This window comes from Echeneis naucrates, chromosome 1, assembly GCF_900963305.1.
Source record: "Echeneis naucrates chromosome 1, fEcheNa1.1, whole genome shotgun sequence".
Taxonomy (NCBI): Eukaryota; Metazoa; Chordata; class Actinopteri; order Carangiformes; family Echeneidae; genus Echeneis; species Echeneis naucrates.
In genome coordinates, this window is record NC_042511.1 from 12,562,693 (window position 1) to 12,586,116 (window position 23,424).

The following is a 23,424-nucleotide window of genomic DNA, read 5'->3' on the forward strand; positions in this document are numbered from 1 at the left end:
AATATTAATAATAACTAAATTGAATAATACAGATAAAAAAAATCATGAAGGGATTTGTTAAATCCAGACACAAATACTGTATTTGTCTGTGATTCTTTGAGTCTGCTCATTAGAGATGATCAAATCAGATCCAGCTCAGCGGGGCTCAGGGCACTCAACACTTCAGTCATTTATTTCTGTTCAGTCGGTGACATCAGAGCAGATGGGTCTGATGTAAATGTTTGGCACGTAAACCCGGGGGACAAGCTGTGCTGTGATTTCACATTCCTCCTCATCACATGCAGACTGCTGTTTCAAAGTAGGATATCCACCATTTCGAGCAGAGGCAAAGAAAAATGTTCAGTTAGACAAGTTAAAAAGCCCTGACCAGGCTGTGGCTGTTTTTGGAGCAGGAACTTCACACGATTGTTTAATCACTTCGAAATAACAGTGCTTACATTATTTGATTACTATTCAAAAGACACCAAAAAATAATATACACACAAATAGTGAGTTCATTAAATAAATAGGAATGTTTGTTCAGGTCATACCTTCTAAGCACTAATTACATCCCTTGCATTTTTAAAACAGCTACGTTCATATAAGGAACATGATGAGCTAACTGGTGATAATTACAGTGTATATGTTAATATAGAGTAATTACAGGAACACCAGAAATAAAATTGGATGAACATAATTAGCTAGATTTTACAATCAGGAACATTTGGAATTACTGAAACGTAGAGGTTTCTTGCCTTTCATCCATAATTACAGTAGACCACAGGATTCTTCAAATATGCAGTGTCTTGGGAAACTATTATAGCCACTCAGCTAGCTGGACACTGGACACTTGGAAACTTTTGGCTATTTGCTCCACACACAATAACCCAAGGACATTTTTTTTACACATTTCTGATGATTTGATGTTTCCAAAGCTGCCATGTGAGTATGATTTCAGACTGCACTTTCAGCAGACTTCAATTTCACCGAAACATAATGAGCAGTTCTGAGACGATGCGACGTAGAATCAACTCATTTCATCGTTTCATCGAATATTAAAATGGACATTTTTAGCTCTTTATCTTAATGGCAAGAGAGTGAGCACATTCACGGAGTATTTCCTACCTTCCTATCGAAGAAGAAATTAATAGATAGGTGAGATAACAAGGTGGCATAATGAGGAATAACTTGGAGTCTCATTTAAAAAAAAAAAAAAAAACTTGCTATTTTAACTTCCCACTCTGAGCTCTCACTTTGCTTTGCTTTCTCAGACAAGAGTGCACATCATACATTGTATGCACACAAAGACACACACGATGTGAGTGTAAATGTGGATTTACAGTATATTTACATGAGTGTACACATGCAGACACAGAGCGCGGTTGGAGTTTTCCCATGACTCAGTAACACTGTAAAAGTCAGACACATTCTCCAACATTTTTATGACATTCCTGCCTCTAACCACAACACAAAAACACACACATACACACACATACACTCCTGCAGTTGGGTCTTAGCTTACATTAAATATTAACAGAATATAAGCTGATATAAGCTTATAGCAGATATAAGCTGAAATTGATTAAGTTGTGGTCAATAGAGTGTCTTAGTTACATACAAACATACACACAGACACGCGCACACACACACACATCAGTAACCGATGGTACGTACGGTCCCACCATCATTTCCATCTTTGCATTTCCTTCAGACCCTTCACTTCTCTCCCTCCATCTCTCCTTTCGGGAGCTCGCTGCCTTGTTTGGCCACCTCAGCCTCTTTCAGAGCACTGATGACTGGCAACCATGGTGATGGCAGCTCAGATCCAGGCCTCTTCACCTGGTTGAGGTGGCTGAGAGCAGCGTACAACCCAGTGTCAGTGCTACCATGGGCCCCTGGATCCTGCTGCTGCTGCTGCTGCTGCTGCTCAGTGTAGTACATCTCCAGAGCTGCCGGGGTGCAGTGCTTCTGCTGCGTCGGGCGAAAAACAAGATTTCTTTAATTGGCACACTGTTCCAATTCTAATGACACAGAAAAAGTCTTCAACAGAAGGTCAATGCCGATGAAACTTGAGGGCAGAGAGGTGAAATCATGAAATGCAGATTAGCATTAAACAGCAGTTCCCGTGGAAGCTTTTGTATGCAGAAAGACTTTACTGTGTTCTGGTCTATGTGTGGGTCTAAATGTGAAAAAGGGTTTTAAAAAAAAAAAAAAAAATAGCGAAGTAATTAAAAATGATTTCAGTAGCAGCCACTTATGTATTTTATTTGCTGAGGTGTGAATAGAAATGGGTGACTATGGCCCGTCTACAGAGCGTTCTCATTTTTCTGTGAGAAGAACATAGAGGTCTTAATGTAATGGGTCGTGGGTCTTTCTGAAGAGAAGAAGATCCTGAAAAGAAATTTTAGCCCTGCGCAGGAGGCAAGAAAGAAGAGAGGTAAAATCTACGATAAGTAAATCAAAACTCATGTCCAGCTTCTCCTCAAGTACATCTCATGGTGTTTATCAGCAGATGAAGTTTATCAGGGACATTTTTAAGTAAGTATTGTAAGTATTTGAAAGTACAGCTGGTTGAAAAATATCCAAGTTGAAGAATGAACTCTGAAGCTCAGGTCTGAAAAACACAGGGATGCATAGCAATGTGGGAAACCACTAAGAAAAGGAAACCGTAGAGCACCTGTCCAAAATACGCAGAGAACAAAACAGAAGGAGATGTTATTATGGACTTGTAACTTGCTTGTTTTTTCCAGCTTTGTTAAATGTGACAAAAAGCAAGCAGCAAATTGTTTGTATTCCAGTTCTTTAAAGATTGATATTGTAGGCTTTAAAATGAATTTGATGGAAAAATTAACACTGGTTTCATGTCTTTACAACTTTCACCGATATAAAATGTCGCAGAATTCCACCACCTTCACAGAAACCTGGGCTATTAAGTCTCGACTGTAAAGTCAAAGAGGCAATAGAAACAAGCAGATTTTTATCTGAGACCTGTTTCAACTCTCTACTGGGGGAAACAAGTGAGAACAAATGTTAGTGTGATGGTCAAAGTAAGTTTTTCTTCAATAATCTGCTCAGCAAACGTTTCTACAAATCAGATCAAAGGAGTGAAAATGCCTTCTGACAACGGGGGTTTTCTTCATCCTCATGAACAGATGTAGTTAAAGACTTACAGTAGCCTACTAACACACCATGGTTACCAGCCCTGTTTTCACTTACGGAAAAAGCATCCTTTGGAAGAATATTTAGAAAGCAAAGTTGACGTGTTTTTGAAGTGAGGCCGTGCCGCATGAGACCACTTGGTTAGATTAGATCAAGCAGCCTGTTAATTCGATATTTTGGAAGGAACACAGTTTGTTGTGCCAACCTCACGAGCACAACCCCTCGGAGGATCCACTATCTGACCTTCACTCACAGTGAGGAGCCGAGCCCCTCAAAAGCACAGCGGTGACTGCGCCACCCTCCGTCCTCACTCCTCTTTTTATGTCTCCAACAACACATTAACAGGAAAAAATGCTGAAAGCAACTGTAACCGACAAAAACTTCAAAAGCCTTGCCGGAAGGTCCACCCTCCCCCTTTCCCTTCCTTGTTTCCCCCCTCACTGTTAAACCTTTAATCACAGTTTAGTCACGCTCAGCCCTAATTAAAGACCCCTCCAATTCACAGGCAGGTGTCCCGGTCTTTGCCTGAGCAGAAAGCAAGCTCCCTCTCCCTCTTCGTCTCCCGAGCTCTCATTTTCCTCTGCAGGATAGGCTCTTTAACTAATGTGCAGCAGCTCTGGCTTAGTACATGATGCCCCCAAGGTGCCATTTGGGGATAATGAGTTTGGGTCTCCATATCCAGTTTCCAGAGAATCCTCCTGAAGTGAGTGATTTGCTGGCTCGCCAAGAAACAGGACATCAGATGATTTTGAGTTGTTGTCGCACAGTCAACTTCGGCCTTCACTATGCAAAAAGAGGACTGATTTTTGAGGATTGCACTCTGATGGGAGCAGCTCTTGTTTGTCTCTGATTAACTGCAGGAAGACACTGAAGCATGAAGATATTCATATTTCCTTTGTCCATGTAAATACACAAATGGATAAAACTAAATGAATGAATGGCCTGTGTATCTGTGTGCATGTGTGTGCGAGCCTACCCTCAGGATAAAGCCCACTGGACAGGTAAGTTGGTCGTACCACATGGCTTTGTACATGAGCAGGAGGAGCAGGCTGGTCAAGAAGGCCAGTGTGATGAGGATCAGACCTGTGATCTAACCAACAACACAGACATGAACTCATACACACGTACTATACACACCTGTGAGAAACATTTATGCCCACACTACGCTACAGATGAAATCGCATCCGTGACCTTTCACGTGTACTGAGCATGTACAAATTGGTGTAAGAGAGGAGATAGATTGTCTACTCTGTAGCTGGTTGCTTACACAAATCATTTCGGGGAGTTTTTGTTTTAAAATAAAGACTTTAACTGAACAACAGCTGCCAGCCAACACAGAAAGCTCAGCAACATGTGTAATTTGTTATTGAAGTGACTTTAATCACTGGTGGTGGAAACTGATTGTACCCAATGAGGGAGCGACTGTGAGGGTCTACGTCTTCCAAAGGTCCAAAGGTCTCCATATTTTCCTGCTGAGACTACAACACAGCGCTGCAGTTTTCAAACTAGCAGTAGTTAGTACACTACGCTCTGGAGTCATGTGGACACGGTGAGTGCCATGGTGAAGCTCACTGATGTGCAGGAAGCTGTATGGCGCAGAGAAGATATGGCAGCTTAAAGGTTAAGGCACGTTAAACTTGTTAATGGGATAGTTTCAATGATGGCTTTAGCCTTTTCATTGCTTGAACAAGAAATGATATTCAAATGATGCCAGAGCCGTCATTATACAGCCATGCTTGTTACTGTACCTTGGCTTTCTCTGAAACATCGCTGTAGAAGTTGATATTCAGTTTCTTGATGTTTGGCACGTACAGCTTGTTCTTCTTCTGCTGCAGCTGGTACTGTGTTGATGTCCTCACAGTAATCTGAGAAAGAAACAATGATCTCTCACTGTGACTCTCCTGGAGAAAAAAAAACACTCGGACTTCCAAATCAGCAATTATTTGGTTATCTGGCGAAAACACGGCTCAGCTGCTCTTGAAATGTGAGTGCATAATTTACAAAAGCAGCCAGTTTCAGCTGATGCCTTAAAAAACAGATTCGAGAGCCACAGTGTTTTTTTATGTTGATGGTTTAACACAGTTGAACATCCTGTGCTGCTGAGTACATCATCCAGCCAAAATATGATTCTTTCTTTTTGCATTATGCATTCAATGAAATGCTTACGTCGCACAAGCTGGTGCCAAGGTTTTAACCCCAGAAGAAGAAAAAGAAGGTAAATACAGCTGCCTTGGTGTTGGGACTGATGCCGGAAAGGTAAGTACACCCACATTAATTCAGTGGTTGGTGTCCAGACATATTCTGCAGTGACGTGAAATCCTCAGGCTATTTCTGTAATGCTGGAACGCATTGTTTATTTTTTGTGGCTGTTGTGCAACTTAGAAACGGTATTTCAGAGTAGAACAAACATGAGTGGGCAGGCGCATAAAAATACACTTTATAGGCTTAGTACTTACCTTGTCTGCGAACGACTCCTGGAGCTGGTTGACCTCCAGGGGTGTGATGAGGGGGATGTTATCAAAGCCGTCATCTGCAGATGGCTGCTTCTCCAGCTTTTCAGACAGATTACTGCCCAGCTTCACCATTGCTCCTCAGCTGCCTGAAAATGCCTGGTTGGATCTGAAAAGCAGGAATGGACAGCTCAAATCAGTCTGACTCAGACTGTGTGCTGTAACCAAATGTGACAGTGCGGCTTGTAGTTTGAACCAAGGATCCTGCCAAGAAAGCGATGACAGTGTGATGTGTAAAAGCAGGACATGGTGGGAATAATACATCAAATCAAAGGAAGTCAGCTTTCAGCCATGGCAGGAAAAGATGCTCTGAAGATGGAAACTGGTATTTTTCTGGCTGAAATATCTCAACAACTCTATGCATTGCTGTGATATTTTGTGCAGACATTCATGGTGCCCAAAGGATGAACCCCTCTGACTTTTCCTTTTGCAACACAGGCAAGTCACAATCCAACCAGTCTTGCACTTTAGTCTGCGAGCAGAAGCCTGAATTAGTGACTTCTCCATTTTCCTCAGCTCGGCTTTGTCTTAAGCGCTCATTGGAAATGTTAGCATGTTACCATGCTTCAGTGACATGGTGAACATGGCTGACATTATATATACATTACCACTAAGCAGGAGCTTTGCAGCATTTGTCACTGTGTATATGTTAGTTGATTGAGTTATTGAGTTCAGGGCAATAAGAGTGTGCCTAATAATGGCATAAAACTTTATCTTTACACAGCTTAAATCAAAGAGATGCAGTGCTGTAGTTAGGGATCTTTAGAGGTGCAGAGAGATTCATTTTTTTTTATGTGTAAACACAGCAAAGTGAGCTTTTTTTGTCTTTCTTCAGTCTTTATGCTAAGCTAAGCTCACAGGCTGCTAGTTTCAGCCACATATTGACTATGAGTGTTATCCAAGTGTCAACAAAACAGAAAACCGCCGGACTTTGAGCTGTGGCTTTAATAATGACCCAGGGACTAATTCAGTGTAGTCATGGACAGCAGAAATATAATTACGTAGTTTGAAGTGGAGGCGTTTTGAAATAACTACAGACTTCTGCGCTTGCAGCGATTCTCACAGGGAAGTCTGCTGTCCTCCGGTTTGTCAAGCCCATCAGTCTATAATAAACATGTTTCATAAGTGCTGTGCATGATTCATCTTGTATAACTCAGCCCCATCTCCTCCACCAGGGTGTTAACTCTAATGTTTATAATCAGCATTGGAATACAAATCAGCCAGCACCAGCACGGCCCTGAATGCCTCCCTGCTCCGATAAAGCTGCGTTTTGTCTCCACGATCAAATGTTAATCTGAAAGTGGAGGGAAGAGGTGAGCAGCCACTTATCTCATTCACACAGTGCAACACAACACCTTCCCCCAGCCAAAGACCCCACAGGCCCGCTGACGCCAGTGACTCACAATGGCGATACGCACACTAGGAGGCTAAGAGTTACAGCTTTTATGCTGCAGGAGAACTCCCCATTGCACAGGAAACGTGTTTTTGATAAAGAAGACGCAGGATCATTAACAAAGGCCACGAGACACATGTACTGTGGGCGACTAATCTGGAAAAGATGGACATATATACAGTATGCACGCTGTCGTCAAGAGGAAACCTTGTGTAAAAATAATATTGGTGATTTTGAAGTATAATTTGTCTGTCGTCCAATAATCACTCCATTACCCGGAGTTGTTGAAGTGCCGACCTACAAACCAATTGATTAAGGATAAAAGTACAAATTAATCACCTCTACTACATACTGTCTACAGGACAGAGCTGGTTACAATGTTGATTTAATTTAAGGAATATTACTCGTGGAATACAGACAAGACTGAATTGTCTTTCTTGCGTGTGCATGTGGTGAGTGGGTGGTCCAAATGGTCATCTGTGCTGACCACCATCTTTCCTCCCCACATTTGGAGGGAAATGTTGGCACGATGAATCATCCTGCATCTGTGATTAACAAATGAGGCGAGCGTTGCTGTCAAAACACCCGGCGCTCCCACAAGCTGACAGGAAGCAGGTCCAGCAAGTGGAGGAGCTGCAGATGACATCTTTTTATGCACAGCCACCACTTTTCAATCGAAATCCATTCCCCATTAAAGACTGGTGATATCACGGTGAAGGCATGACCTCACATCTTAATTCGTCATTGACACAGTCAGGTGCACCCCCCGAACAGACCAGGTGGTGAAGATGCAGCTTTCTGAAGGCGAATTCTTGCTGTGTTAAGAATTGGACGGAGCCAACTGATTCCGCAGCCTCTGCTTCTCAAGTTCTTCAGGGTTCACTGGCCATGCATATCTCGACTTGCTGCATTGAATACTGCTGCAACAAGACACACAGACTGTGCAGCCAGAATGATGGAGCAGAGACTTATGAAGGAGATGAAAGGCTGACAAAACTAAATCTTTGTGCATTTTGTTGCTCTGAATTAAGTGTTACCATGTCCATTTTTAAAACAGGTTACTTGGATGATGTCTCAAACTGCCTATTTCCTGCATTGTTTTTTGAACTTAGCTGCCAGCCTCAAGACATAAATCAAAACACAGCATTCACACTATCAGCTCCTGTAACGTGGAGGTGTAGCGCAAATTACAAAGCCATTCATGCTGTCACACACACACACACACACACACACACACACACACACACACACACAGCACCATGATAAATGTGGGATGCTTTGTCCCATTTCTTTTCTCCAAAGCGGATGAGAACCTGTGAACTCTCCCTGTCCTTAATCCTTCAGCCCTTCACATGAAGAAACATCTATCTGTCTGTGGAGCAGCGGAATATTCAGCGGGTGGCTGCAGACCGGTGTGACCGCAGAGAGGCACCGCGGAGCGGGCAGAGGAAACTTACTGTGGCGGCTCCGGGAGCTGTCTCCGTGCGTGTGTCCGTCCGGTCAGCCTCCGGATGGGATCGGACTCGGTGTGAGAGCCGGTTGCCGTGGTGATGCGTGACTCACTGCAGGACCGCGCATGTGATGGAGCCCGGAGCGGCTCCGTCCTCCGGAGGGAAGCTGGCAGCTCCGTGTGAACGCGCATCCCAAAACTCTGCCGATCAGGATGTTGCGTGTTTGTCTGCTGGGGGGGGAAGAAACAAAACGAAACAAAACAACACAGTCATATCTGAGTGTTGGTCATCAACACAGTGCGGGTTTCCTCTCTGACTGCGAAGAGTCGGAAAGAGTGTATTTCTGCTGGAGTGTGTTTACAGCAAATTTAATACACTCACATGCACACACACACACACACACAATACTGAAAATACACGACAACGACTCATTCTGTATTTAAAATAAGTTAGGGACAAACTTAGGGACAAATATTAACCCTTTAATTTCTCAATTTTCTTCAATCACAGTGAGTTTTGTGCCAATCCTGGACTCCAGTGGCAGCTTTGATATTTCCATTTACTTTCTGCTTACACTCCACAATTTCTTTTTTCTGTTTTGTTGTACGGCATCAGTTTATAAATAGGCTACATTAATACAAAGTGCATCACCAGTTATTATATATTTATATCCCACTGCTTACTCAGGAAAGAGTTGTCCATGAAGGTTAAGCCTTATCATACATATGATTAACTTATGAAATAATAATACTTTAAATAAAGTGGCATTAACCTCATTGACATTAAACTTTTGCTGACATGCTGGTGTAGTAAGCCATGATACAACTTTCTAAAAGGGTTTTAAATAACTTAAGTAGGATGTACTTAATGCTGTGATTTAAAATAGACTATTTTTACTCTGACGGAGTGCATCTTTTACTCAAGTTAGATGACATTCAGTCACCCTAACATGTAAGTTTACTGAAATATCCCACCCAAGCTGTGGTGATTTGTAATGGTCAAAGTTTCAGGTAAAAAGGAAATACTCTTCGTGAGTGTCTGTGAATAATTTTACATACATCTCACCAGACTGTGAGAGAAAGTTCTCCAGCTTAACAACAACAGTTGATAATGATAGACAGGAGGTCAAAGGTCAGCAGAAGAGAGGTGTAGCTCAGTATTTTCTTTGACCTAGAAAAAGATGCCCTGACCTGAATGACATGTTGAAGCGTTTGTATATTTCTGGGGTTATATGTCTTGAACCAAAAGTCTCATTGTGATGATGAGGAGGAGGTGAGAAATAGTCAGAGGTGCAAGTCAAAGACAGAGCTGTTTGTGTGCGTGTGACACAGGCCTGTGTGTGAGAGAGAGAAAGGAGAGAGCTCTGCGTCGGAGAATGAGTGGGAAGCAGGAGCCAGACTCGCCGGCAGATTTAGACCAACCTTTTCATGGAAAGAGGACTCACGCTGTTTTCCTCTTTGGCTGTGCCTGACTGTATGAATTCATTATGCCTTTAGGGGAGCACTCGTCCAAAAATCAGCACTGAACCCCCGCGCCCCCCTGCCAACCCATCAATTGGGCCTACATTTATTATTTTGACCTTTCCTTTGCGGGGGAGAGACATCAAAGTGGATCCTCGACTTGTTCCTCTGTGAGGAGACGGAGGTGTCATCCTCACAGTGTGAGAGGCAGACTGCTGGCCTGCACTGGTTTTGTTGTCACTGAAGAAGAGAGACAGAGTCTGGGTCAACATAATTAAAACGAGAATCAATTAGGCCGCAGTGGATGAAGGGAAAACTGCGTAAAAGGAGGCATGTTAATATGTGTGGGCATGCATGTGCTTACTTGTGTGTGACTGTGTCTAAAAGCCTTCTGACGTCCTGTTAATTTGTTCTTCTTGAGATCGAGTCTCTCTTTAAAACTCATCGCATTTTCACACATACCAATTGAGGAAAACAAGATTTCTATGTATCGGAAATTGTGCTTTCTATAATCACAATTAAATACAGTTAGTTCTACTTGTACACTTTGTATAACAGTTTGTAACCGATGTATATTTTTATTTCACAAAAATATGTTTTGGATTATAATAATAATGTAATTCTTCTTTATATTAAAAACGAAACAACGACAAATTAAACTTTAGTTTTGTTCTAAATAAAGTGCAAACTATGTGGAAAAGCTGATTATCAACCGAAGTTTTACAGTTATTAGATCAAGAACAGAAGCTGTCATGTATCTAAAGTACAAAAAAATTATTCTTTTCAAATTTTTATCAACCAATAAAATTAACTGAGCTCACTAATAAAAAAAAATTATTTTGATGTAATATCAAACATTTACATTCAGAGACAGATTTATGAATTTAGACTGAGGAGGCATTAACACACAACTAAAAGCCTCTCTCGTTTTATTTGAGGCAGAGCTGAGCTGATGTGTTAAAAAAAAAAAAATCAAAAAAGAACAGGCGTTGGTTTTCACAGTGAATAATAAAGACACAGTCCTTCCTTGTGTCCCCAGTATTTTCTCACAGCCATTAATTTAATATGAAATAAACTTTTAATATGGTGCTAAAGTGACAAGCATCTCTAAAACATAGCAATTTTTTTTTATATATATATATTTCAGTTTGATGGAGGGGTAAATTAGTTTGGTTACGGTGAATCTCACATTGTGGTTTTACTTGTTTTACTCAAAAGTTACCCACAGATTTTCACCTCTATGTCACACAACTCAGATAGCTTATTATCAAAATACCCAGCGTTCATGGACTTTGGACACACTGACAGCAGCTCATGCAACAGAAAAAGGTTAGAGACACAAAAAAGCGAAACAAAACTAAATATTACAGTTGCTCCCAAATGGTTATTTTCAGGTCACTTCTGTAAATGATGGTGAAGATTAGTATAAATCTGTGGGATCTAAGGTACAAACATTCATACTGTGGGATAAAACTCAAGACGTTCTTTACTCTGCTCAGGTTTCTTCTGTCACCCATCCTTCAATCCTCTTTAATTCCACAAAGCACTGATCGTCACGTCTTCCCTCCTGGACGGAGAGTTCGTCTTCTAGACAGCATCGCCCTCTCCCAACAGAACAGTTTAACCTTTCCTTGCGCTCAAAAAATATGTCTCTCTCCTCTGGCTTCACTCCTCGTCCCATCGTGACAGCCTACTAAAAGCACACTAAGGCTTTTAGCTTTTCCAATTTTATGCCATTCGGGCTGATTTTGAAGCAGCCAGCACATAAATATGAATGAGCTAAATGGCTGAAAAGTAATAAACGTGCTTTAATGGATTAAGAATTATTAGCAGTTATAGGTTTTTCCAGGACAGGCCAAGTGGTCAATAATCCTCTGTATTTTTTATCAGTGCATTTCTTGGAAAGTTTGGAAACCATAATTGTGGGCGAGGGATCCAAAATAACACAAAAATCACATTATGTATGGGTGTGAAAACTCAGTCGAACTACTCAATAGTATGAGCTGCCTGTGAAAATCCTAAATAATATATTCATGTAGCAGAAATGACTTTCTGTGCACTTTTTAAGTATAACTTAACTTAACAAACTTTTTTAAGTATAAATTTCCTCGGGCAAAGTGCAAAAATTGTCAAATTGATTTGATTAGTGTCAACTGCTTTACCAACAGAGCCATCTAGTGTCGGTCTATCTAAATGACAGCTCCTGCGGCCCAGCAGGCAGGTCCAGCTTGTGCCGTGTGTGTCCTATTGAGCCGTCAGTTCACAGAGAGCAGATAAGTTTGTCTAAGTTTATCTTTGAGGGTTAACACAACTCTTCCACTTTAGAAAACCATTTATTAAACTCTGAGACACATGAAAAGATTATGCTTTGGGGATTGATGGTTTTCAACATCTATGGGAGGGTATTTAAAAATATTTTGACATCTCTTAATTTGTAGGAACTGAATTTACAAAGCAGATAATAATGAATCATCATCATCTGGCTCACATAAAATCCAACTGAGCTGTTTGACCGTATTTGTTCAATGTTTTTAATTTAAGGAAGTTGGAAAAGACATTAGCACTGTTAATAAATATGAAGAAATTTTTATCAAACAGGGTCATTTTAATTATTTGATAGAAAAAAAAGTGAAAATTAAAAATAAAAAAAGCTGAGGGCATAATGGCCGTACTTTTGAGAATCCTGAATTCTGCTGTGGCCTCACTTGGTGTTAAGATGCTTAAAAGGATCAAAGGGTTAGGGAAAAAAAAAATATTTCTTTTTGGAAACAGGACATTTATAGGAAATGGAAATCATTTTAAAGGTTAAACTAAAGCAAGTTGGCTGATGCTTTTGATCCTGTTTTTTTTTTTCTTTGTTTGTTTGTTTGTTTGGGGTTTTTTTTTTAAGTTCTGAGTCTTTTTGAAACAAAGAGGAATGGTCACCAAAACGTGATAGACAGCGTGACCTGCAATTTCATTACTCACTTTGAATGTAATTAAGACATAATTCATGAATGCACAGAATTAATTAATTACTCACTCAACGGAATGAAGTCAGAAAAGATAAGAATGTCAAATATTCATTTACTCTAATGTCTGCTGTTCGCCTGATCTAAAATGAGTACATTTGTTTTGCTTCATTAATTTCTACTAATTGTGCTTATTGGGTGAACAAATCTCAAATCAGCAGTTGAGCGCTCTGGGACCATGATAATATTTTTTGGCCTATGATGACCTGATACACACATGTAATGTGTTGATAAAGAGAGGGAACAGTGACTCCACTATTTTATGAATCCCAAAACAGGGTAAATGTCACATCATGAGAGCGATAATTAGACAGGTTGAAATTATAAGTACAACTTCTGTCAGAATGTAACTTGTGCATACAGCTGTAAATGCTCTTAAATGCCAGCAAGTCTGTTAATACTAATGTTTGGGTAATTTAATTGGTAAGTTTAAATATAATTGTGTGTTTCTGAAAACATGGCAAATAAATAATTCTTTAAAGCAAGAAGTAGTTATAGGAATTGTGTAGATGTTGTGTGGTAAAACCTAGACATAACCTGGACTTTCAAACGACACAACATCACCAATGCCACAGTGCCATCTCTGTCTTTGGCCGAAAACTGACTGGTTTTTAACTAATAAAAAAATGGCCAAACCATTGCATCAGGTAAAATGTGAAAACATAATGCAAAGATATCATTTAGGACCAACACAATCATGAAGTGAACTCTTCAGTCCCTCAGTGGACACATTACTTTCGACACAGACAAACAAACATGAAAGCTGAGGGCTTTGTTGTGCACCATGGGGCACGCTTACACGCTCTGCAATTATGCCTGATCACACATTAAACCACAGGTGAATTTCAGTCAAAGGTGTTAATAAACACGATAAAAATGTCAACACATGATGCAACCACTTCTCCCTGGATCAGGCAACAACAATTTACTCGTCATGGATGTGGAAAGTGCAGTCGCTATTCTGATGGAAATGAGACTGATGAAAAATATATTACTAAAAGGAGGAAAAAAAACAAAACAAGAGCATCTTTGGCAACAAAATCATAAAGTTAATATTGGATTAATAATTTGAACGTCCATAAAAGGACATGAGGAACAAATACAAACTGATTTCAATAGTCAATCTGCTAAACTGGCTGAACACAATAGGTGCTTTGAAACTGCTGTGGCACCATCTGGTGTACCTTTCTTAATATTCCAACTCTATTAGATCAACAACATAATGGGAAAATATCCACATCCATTCACCTGTCCCAGTTTGTAAAGATTCTCAAAGCCAGCTGTGGTTTTGACACAGTTAAAGCCACCAAAGGTTGAGCCTCCTACTCAGTCAGTCTTTCCAGAGTGACTTCTGTGTGTGTCAAGATCCCGAGGCTGCACGTTACAAATCACTTGCACTTGTGACTGAGCAGTGACACTGTGATCTTTTCTGCTGACAGATGTGCAGATTGGGCAAGGACAACGTACACAAGTAGACCACAACCTGGCTGACTGTGTTCACCTCCCCTCTGATCTTTGTGCCTTGGGGTGTGGGCCATACTGAAGTCAGCAGCTTCCACTAAATATCCTTTAATATCGTGCTGCAACACCGCAGCTGAAGTAAACAGGAGACAGTAAACAGTAGCTGCCTTATTCGAGATGCAAGAGACAAAATTTACAGAGCAGTTAATATTGGCTATGGCTCCATAAAAATCTTAAGGAAAGTGTGGTGAACTGGCCTTTTGTTGGCGTTTGTGGAGAAAGTGTGATGACGTAAAGGAGTCAAGCATTAAAACAAGTCTAGCTGCACGTTTCAGATGAACAATGACCTGTGGATTCTTGGGCTCTAATCACTGAGTCAAACTGGTCCAGTTAAATATTTCAACTGAGTAATCAACTTAAATATTCAACAACTTCAGTGACAAAATCTTATCAAACATTTCAGTTTGCCAGAGTCCAATGTGAGATATTCAAATTGCTACTTTTGTTTGTCACGCAGAGTAACAAATCCAAAAGTAACACAATAAATCCGGATATTTGTGTTGGTTGACTGATGAAATACTTGTTTCACTGAGTTCCAGAATTGATGTTCCTGAGTTTAATGGAAAAACTAAACTATCAAAAAACAACAGCAAAGCTGTAGTTGAGACAAAGGTTGGTTTAGTTGTAATGAAACGAGCATGTTGCATCATGGAGAAAGGTGGGGATGGGGCTGAGGAAGAGCTGGGGAGATGAAGGAGGGAGGAGGGAAAAGGCAGAGAGAGAGCAGAGGAAGAAGTGTAGCAGGGTGATGGAGGGGATAGCTGGGGAGTTGAGGGGGACGGAGCAGGGAGTGTGGTCAGAGATAAATGAGCTATTGTACGTCTGCTATAATCAAAGAGCTGCTCAGAAGGGTCAGCTCACCTTGTCTCCTCCGTGCTGGATGATGGACAGCCTGGGGCTCTGCTACCCTCAGCTCTTCAACGCCTCCTGCAAAGGTATACTGCGGCCTCGCTCTGAGGCCGTCCTCCTCTACACACTGCTGTCCTCTGTCACAGTGCTCACTGTAGCTCTCAACCTGCTGGTCATCATCTCCATCTCGCACTTCAGACAGCTGCACACCCCCACCAACCTGCTCCTGCTCTCCCTGGCCGCCTCGGACTTCCTGGTGGGGCTGCTGGTGATGCCTGTGGAGACAGTGAGATTCATTGAAAGCTGCTGGCTGCTGGGCGACCTCATGTGCACTCTGTCTTACATTATTGAATTCACTCTCACCTCGGCCTCCGTGGGGAACATGGTGCTCATATCCATTGACCGTTACGTAGCCATTTGTTACCCTCTGCAGTACCCCAACAAAATCACCCGCAGTAGAGTCGAGGTATGTGTGTTTCTGTGCTGGACCTGCTCACTCCTCTACAACAGCTTGATCCTAAAAGACCAACTGAGCCACCCGGACAGACACAGCTCCTGCTATGGGGAGTGTTTAGTGGTGATTAACTACATCTCTGGAGCCATTGACCTTGTGTTCACATTCATCAGCCCCTGCTCAGTCATAGTAGCTCTGTACATGAGAGTGTTTGTTGTGGCCGTGTCTCAGGCTCGTGCCATGCAGTCTCATGTTAAAGCTGTTGCGGGCGGTTCAGTAACGATCACTGCCAAGAAATCTGAGAAGAAAGCAGCCAGGACTCTAGGTATTGTCATATTGGTGTTTCTGTTAACTTTCTGTCCGTATTATTATCCGTCACTTGCAGGACAAGACACCTCAAACACCGCTTCCTTCTGGCCATTTGTGTACTGGCTGTATTTTAATTCTTGTTTGAACCCACTCATATACGCCTTTTTCTATACGTGGTTTAGAAAAGGGATTAAGCTTATTGTCTCCTTCAAGATACTAGAGAAGGATTCATCTCAGGCAAATATACTTTAAATACTTTTTCTGTTTTATACATCTGTTGGTCTACATGGGTGTTGAAGTGCCTGAACAACACAATGTGATTTAGATGTGATGTGTTTGTAACAACAATATTTGAATTCACTGACATTTTAAACAAAAAAATAATTTCATTTATCCATTTCTCCTGGATTTCAGACTCAGTGTGAAAGCTGTTTAATCTATCCACAAACATTTTGTCAGGTGAAACTGATTAAATGTAATGCTATGTGATCGATGCAAATGCAAGAATTTTCTGTCAAGAAAGAAAAAAAAATGCAATTCTAAGTGATCTTTCTGGTTCATGTAGCATTGATGTAAATATGTAAGGACAGAAATGTTTGAATTTGGAGAAATTCATTACATTTGTTGTCAGCAAATCCATTTAAACACGAATATTAGGACACCTAGTGAATTATGCATTGAAGCTGTAAGTAGCAAAGCTAATATCCAAACTGTTATCAGCTTTATGACAAATTATAATTTTGTGTTGTGTAAAAAAAATGAGGCTCTGGTGATGACCATTAGATTTCTGTCCGACCAAAAATCCAGGAGGACAGTAAAGGAAAGTTTGGGTATAACATGTATAACATGTATAACAGTGCTTTTGTTTTTTTAATGACTGTGAAAATAGATTGAATAAATTTCATTTCAATCAAATATTCACATTTATTTTGGTAAAAATTAAAACATTTGTATGAACAATAATATTGCTGTGTTAAAACTATGAAAGTCATCACAAGAAGAAAAAAAAAAAAAAAAAAAAAAAGATTCATTGCTTGAGTCCTATTTCCTGGAATGGGAATGGGGCCGTCTGACTTCTGTAATGAACAGAACAAATAACATGTCACACAAACAAGGCAGAGAGAGTGTGTTTTCATTTAAGACGTTTGCCCTTCATTAAGGAAAATATACATACAAGGCATTGATTTTAATGAATTCTTTTTCAATGCTTAGTTCCAATAATTCAAGCAACAAATTAGAATATTACAAAACTCAGAACCTACAATAGCAAATTACAAAGAATAAATAATAAAAAGTGGGACTCAAAAGGGATTTAAAGTCATTATGGTGGATATAATACATGTGGAGACAACAGTCACACATAAACGCAAAGTTAAAATAAATACCTGGGATTTCATGTGGCCAGAAGTCATCACAAGCCGGGCATCGAGGCTCTGACCTTCCTTTAAAGTATCTGGCCACACAAGGGTTGTGTATTTTTATGCTACAGGCTGGATTTTCACAGATTTGGCACTACAAAAAAAAAATAATAATAATAATAAAATAAAAACAACAACAAAAAAAAAAATAATAATAATAATTAATATATATATATATATACACACACACACACAACCGATTTTGTTATTCCAACAGCAACAACGAATAACGTATGGTAGGCTGTTATGTGCAAGATAAAGTGTAAAAAAAAAAAAAAAGTCTACCTTTGAGAAGGTAAATAGTGTTAAAGACAAATACAGCTCATCAAAGCATCGCAATTATGTTAAAGTTACTTTATCTATTTATGCTGCAGCAACATGTATCATATATGTTCAGTCCGGTGAACAATGAATTCTTTGAATACATTTCTGTTTCTAGTTTCTTGACAGTAAGTCTGAAAGGCCTCTGAAAAAAACTCTTTTTACACTACTGTCAGAATTATTTTTAACTGCCATTCAATGACAAAACTGCTAGCATGAATATTCATCTTAGCATCAATTATAAATACAGTCATGTAAGTAGCAGCCTGTCTTCATTTAAACACGAAAAACTAACCAGTAACACACAGATTTATAGTGGAAGTGGTTGGCATTGTGTCAAATTAAAACATTGACTATAATTGAAATCATTGCTTAATTGTCACTGTTTTAGATGAACAGAGCAACTTTTACCTGGAAAGCAAAGTTGTGACAGATGTGGCAGACTTTGACCTGGTCTTGATACATTGTGCGGATGTATGGCTCCATCTCTATAATACACCTGGTGGACAAGGTGTATTCCCCCCGTTTCTAAACAGACATCAATCGCACACACCCGCCCAAAATGAAAACCAGAAAAAGAAAAGCCAACAACACAAAGTTGTAGTGAAATGTGGTTAGCACAGAGTAGTTACACTTCAGTTCAGTAGCTGATTCAATGTATGTAGCACCATTTTAAATTGAAAATGTAAAATTATTATTTGTGCTGGCACATTTTAAGGTTTTGCATCTGCATAATTTAAAAGTCAGCTTATCAGAATATGAAGGAATCTTAACTGTTCTCATTGTAAGCTCATTGCCATCGGAAGTATATCTTTCACCTCACAAAACACTGAATCCCTTCACCTCTTTCAGTGACCTGATTTTTAAGGAGTAGCGATAGCTTCATGCTCTTTTAAATGCACAGCCCTGGTACTATTGTGTTGTAAGGATTGGTTATTTGTCACTAAAACTAATTGAATCAGAATGCTTTTAGAGAGAATATGAGTTTGACAGCTGAAAACCAGCTCTGCTAATGTTAACTGAACATAATGAACATAATGGATTATAGTAGTGACTGATGTGCAATGCTATAAAAAAAACTTTATGAAAAACATAATCTGTGCACACAAAATATGAAAACAGTTTGTAGAAAATTTAACAGAGAGAATGCAACTTCAACATGATTTGGGGAATTACTGGCAGCATGGTAAATATTGTACCTCAGTGAGCCATTTGTCGTGCACAAGTCGTTGCAGAAGGTGCTCTGTCTCACTCTTCTTCAGCTTTTTGGTTGTCAGTGTGTCGGCACTGTTCAAGATGTCCGTGGAACAGGCCTTGCCGTTTTCAGAGCTCACAATCAGGTCCATCTGCATTGCAACATCTAGTTAGTCATTCATGGCATGATCTACTAGTGTTAATGGCCATCACAATAGTTCATAACTGTAAATATTGATTTGTGTAAATGGAACCCTTGTGATAATATCCAGATGACAGATGTTGATTCCAGTGGATATTTTGTTTATCACGTCATTGGGTTGATACATGTACATGTTTTAGGCACTTTTGTATGGTACAGACAATGTGTGTGGTATGTGATCTGATATACTGTAGGTAGTATTAGGCAGATAAAGGTAGTATTTTATTATGTCACTGTTGATTTTCCCATTGTAATGTCCAGGGGTTCCTTAGATTTCAGGCCACTCAGTCTAAATAAAAGGATGACCAGACAAAGACGTGACAGTCGGCTCATATTTCAGGGTTATAGGGAGAGTATACAAAAAGTTGTTGGACTGGAATGAATCCTCCAGTGAACTCACCGTCTTTTGGAACAACTCAAGCTCATTGTCGGCATAATCTGATGACATTCTGGTTACGTCAGTCTCAGCCATATTTACCTGAACAGGAGTGGAATAACGGATTGGTCACACATGCCATTTTTTATAGCATGGCTTATAAAGTGTTTTATCAATTTGTAAATGTTTCCTTTTGTGACCCTCTGCAGTCATCGTTCACATTCCTGCGATACTCACCATCTTTACAAACAAATGAAAACTCTTTGTGATTCTAAAACATATTGCATACTTACCAAGGCATAGTATTGCTGACCATTTTCTTCAGACATCCCTTTTCTAATCTGCATGAACAAAGGCTGAAGCCTTGAGTTGAGGATATCAATGAACTCATCCAGTTTATCAGGGGCATACTGTGCTGAGGGGGGGAGGAAAAAAAATGCTCTAATTTTTACACTTTACAAATATAATTTTACTGCCAATATCATGACAATAATTATAGTTTGCTGTGGTTATCTCTACTCCTGTCATTCAGGGATCAGCACAGGCTTTGACCTATGAGTGATGTTTCCTGATGTACTTTGAGTACTGTAATGCATAGAAAAGACTTACTGTTGTGTATTTCACAGCAGCGCTGATAAAGAGTCTTTGCTCCTTGTTCATCAACAATGCCATTAGCCATCATGGTCTGTAGAAATCTTCGATGGCTGTCTCCCATTTGTCGTGACATGGCTCTGGACTGAACTACACATTCAGGGAAATGGGAATTGGATGGTCTTAGACTTAAAGTCCAGAGAAACTGAAACTTCACACAGTCAAACGGGTTTCCACAGAGAAATTTCTAAAGAGACTTGAAAACAGTTAGGTTAGAAAGGCAGGGAGATGAGGACCAATGAGTAAAAGTGTGTTGTAAGTTCCATTCCACCTTGGGACAAAGAGAAGATTTTCTGTTTTTAACGGAAAATGCTCAGCATTCACTGCTCCTCCAAAACACCATTCTACACTCATTTGTGTCTCTGAGTTTGAGTTTTAGGATGTTTATAAGACACAACATTGGGGTTGTCTTTAACTTATTTTCATGAGTGATCTATCTGCCATTCTTTCCACATTAATTAGTTAGTCTTCATAATGTTGACGATTATTAACCTTTGCTATTTTCTTGAATAACTGAGTTTACCATGTATGAGTATTCACAATCAAGGAAAGTGCAACATTTCCTCATTAAAGATGCTGAAACCCTTGTTTGTCCTCTTAGCTTATAAAATTGCTGCAGACTCCTTGTCTAGTTATGTAATGTTGCAGTACACACAAAAGCTACACACAGCTTTGGCTGTGAGGGCCTGCGACGGCTGCATTCATGTTTTCTGTACTGTTGTATTATTCAATTTGATCCATAATTCAAATGAAATAATAATAATAATAAGAAGAAGAAGAAGAAGAATTAAAAAGTGTATGGGAAGGCTGAATTGTTGAATTGTATTGAGTGTTTCTGTCAGTTTGTCCACATATCACTGAGGGTGGGATAAATAGCTGTAGCACGGTACAGGTACAAGTGGAGCCAGAGTTTTAACATTAAAACAAACAGCTTATCCCTGAACTTTGATCGGATGCTGAAATATAACGGATCAGCCGCACGGCTGCTGTATGAGCCTCTATAGTTTCACTGAGTGGGAGCTGAAAAACTACAAACATCCGAGTATGAACAACACATTCAGACTTGGGACCAATACCGTGTCCTGACTCCATCATCATCACAACAATGGTGGTGTAAACACTGATCCAATCTAACTCATCTGCGCCTGCGCAGACACCCGTCAGGCAACTGCGAACTCCGGTTATTTGTCGTTGTAGTTTGTGGTGACTTTTTGACTTAAGAGTAGACAAACAGACCGTTTGGTTAAGGTAAGAGATGAGGAAACGTACCTGGTCTCTTCTTCAGCAGTTGGCGGCTTCCTGTTGCTCCTGTCGGACACTTCCGGGCCGGTGAGCCGGTGAGGCAGTGCCGCCTGTGGCCGCGGAGGCTGCACACACCACGGTTCTTCTTCTTCTTCTTCTTCTTCTTCTTCTTCTTCTTCTTCTTCTTCTTCTTCTTCTTCTTCTTCTTCTTCTTCTTCTTCTTCTTCTTCTTCTTCTTCTTCTTCTTCTTCTTCTTCTTCTTCTTCTTCTTCTTCTTCTTCTTCTTCTTCTTCTTCTTCTTCTTCTTCTTCTTCTTCTTCTTCTTCTTCTTCTTCTTCTTCTTCTTCTTCTTCTTTTTTTCTCTTTTTCTTCTTTCTTTTTAGGTGCATTACCACCACCTTGTGAAATACAGCGACATCAGTCTTTCCTCTTCCATTCTCATCCCTTCTCTCCTCATCCTTCTTCCGCCTTAGGTTTTGATTAAGGCAAAAGACTTTTCTTATGCCCTTCGATGTTTTTTTTCTCCATGAAGAGCACTGAATGTTTAATTGACATCCAGTTTAAAGGATGTAATTTTATCTCTTTGGAATGAAGTTACAGTAACTCCGAAATGGCATCCAAAGTTCCTGCACAGGTTCAAACTGAAAGAAAACATGTTCAACAGTCTCAACATCCCTCTCACAAAAATCCACAGTTGATTGGAAATAATCAACTAATAATTTAAATAATTTAAACTAATAATTCAATAATTTAAACCTCAACATACAACCAAACATGTACATAAAGCCAGATCGGCAGAAATTGACTGTTTTTCCCCCTTTGATTTCCAATCCAGGAAGGAAATGAAATGACTCCACACAAGAAGACCTTACCAAACCAAAACACCTCATTTAAAAGTCTTTCAGAAATTTAAAGAGAAAGAAAGTGCGAAGACTGCCTTTTTCTGGGTGAGGAGTTTCTTGTAACTCAAGACTTCTGTGCCTTTGTCAACTGCCAGCAGTCCAACTAATGCCCCTGGATCGCCAGTGATTTGTTCCAACTTTGCCACACCTGCATGTTTAAACTTCCATTTGCAAACAGATTGGAATGGGGAAAAAGAAAGGTTAAACATTTTGGGCACCTACACTGATTGTTAGTCTTGAAGCTGTTGAAATGACATTGATGCTAATCTCTTAGTTTGACTTTGAATATCTCCTGGATTCAAAACTTCAGCCTGCCGCCAGAAACAATGAGAAAACATCTGCCCTACTCTAATGTCACATGTATATGATGTACTTGTCATTGAACTGATCTGCTGTATATAGAATAGAAACTATACTCAGCTTCATAAAAATAAAATAAAAATAAAAAATTCTCACCTGTTCTCACCTTGATCTCATTTTGATCAAGTGTGTAGGCTCCAGAGTAGGTTCCCACATTCAGAAAGATTTTATCATGAGGAAAAATCTTGCCTTCAGAACTCTAAAAACAACAGACCATGGCACTTCACAAATATAGTAAAACAAATAGTACAACAAAGAAGTTGCAACATAACTCCTAGTCACTTTTCAAATGGATGGTGGGATGGCTGTTTCAAGGAGCCACATGAATATTACTGTCAAAGCAAGGTTCAACACTGTGTGTGTTTTAGTAATTACTGAGGAGGTGAAGATGACAGCAGGGAACAGATCAGCTGTTAAATACTGACAGATGAATATCATATTACTAAGTGGACCTCATTAGTGTATTGTAGTGAAGACATTCATGAGGAAAAAAAAAATAAAATCACATTACATTAGTAACTGTACTAAATTCATTTGATGTATTTATTAGGGACACTCACAGAAATTAGTGTGATTCTCAGCATAGGAGAAGACTCACCTCTACTGTTGGGGGTGTATAGGGTCTTAGCAGTCTGTATAAAGATGTAGCCGGACTGGAAGGA

The 23,424-nt window shown here is 39.9% G+C and overlaps 3 protein-coding genes across 3 annotated transcripts; 1 reads left to right on the forward strand and 2 right to left on the reverse strand.

Moving 5' to 3' along the window:
- Positions 1-1,695: 1,695 nt before the first annotated feature.
- On the reverse strand, positions 1,696-5,723 carry caly (calcyon neuron-specific vesicular protein). Its single transcript, XM_029511781.1, has 4 exons — positions 5,595-5,723; positions 4,887-5,003; positions 4,115-4,228; positions 1,696-1,950 (listed from the first exon to the last, which is right to left on the reverse strand). Exons 1-4 carry the CDS (start codon positions 5,721-5,723, stop codon positions 1,696-1,698), a joined length of 615 nt encoding a protein of 204 aa, XP_029367641.1.
- Positions 5,724-15,364: 9,641 nt separating this feature from the next.
- On the forward strand, positions 15,365-16,348 carry LOC115046804 (trace amine-associated receptor 13c-like). Its single transcript, XM_029507428.1, has one exon. The coding sequence runs from the start codon at positions 15,365-15,367 to the stop codon at positions 16,346-16,348; it is 984 nt and encodes a 327-aa protein (XP_029363288.1).
- Positions 16,349-17,072: 724 nt separating this feature from the next.
- Positions 17,073-21,729, reverse strand: nsmce1 (NSE1 component of SMC5/6 complex). Its single transcript, XM_029508621.1, has 8 exons — positions 21,528-21,729; positions 20,217-20,348; positions 19,901-20,022; positions 19,632-19,709; positions 19,035-19,181; positions 18,247-18,363; positions 17,482-17,608; positions 17,073-17,172 (listed from the first exon to the last, which is right to left on the reverse strand). Exons 2-8 carry the CDS (start codon positions 20,332-20,334, stop codon positions 17,138-17,140), a joined length of 744 nt encoding a protein of 247 aa, XP_029364481.1. The 5' UTR covers positions 20,335-20,348; positions 21,528-21,729; the 3' UTR covers positions 17,073-17,137.
- Between the last annotated feature and the right edge of the window lie 1,695 nt (positions 21,730-23,424).

What these genes read in the sequence shown, in the direction of transcription:
- caly (XM_029511781.1), bottom strand. Translation starts at nt 5,723, where the DNA reads ATGGTGAAGCTGGGCAGTAATCTGTCTGAAAAGCTGGAGAAGCAGCCA. An exon ending in ATGTTTCAGAGAAAGCCAAG is followed by an intron (nt 4,229 to 4,886) that starts GTACAGTAACAA and finishes GTTGTTGGTTAG; the next exon opens with ATCACAGGTCTGATCCTCAT. An exon ending in CAGTGGGCTTTATCCTGAGG is followed by an intron (nt 1,951 to 4,114) that starts GTAGGCTCGCAC and finishes CGCCCGACGCAG; the next exon opens with CAGAAGCACTGCACCCCGGC.
- LOC115046804 (XM_029507428.1), top strand. Translation starts at nt 15,365, where the DNA reads ATGATGGACAGCCTGGGGCTCTGCTACCCTCAGCTCTTCAACGCCTCC.
- nsmce1 (XM_029508621.1), bottom strand. Translation starts at nt 20,334, where the DNA reads ATGTCACGACAAATGGGAGACAGCCATCGAAGATTTCTACAGACCATG. An exon ending in GTCAGCAATACTATGCCTTG is followed by an intron (nt 19,710 to 19,900) that starts GTAAGTATGCAA and finishes ACTCCTGTTCAG; the next exon opens with GTAAATATGGCTGAGACTGA. An exon ending in GTCACAACTTTGCTTTCCAG is followed by an intron (nt 17,609 to 18,246) that starts GTAAAAGTTGCT and finishes TTTTTTTTGTAG; the next exon opens with TGCCAAATCTGTGAAAATCC.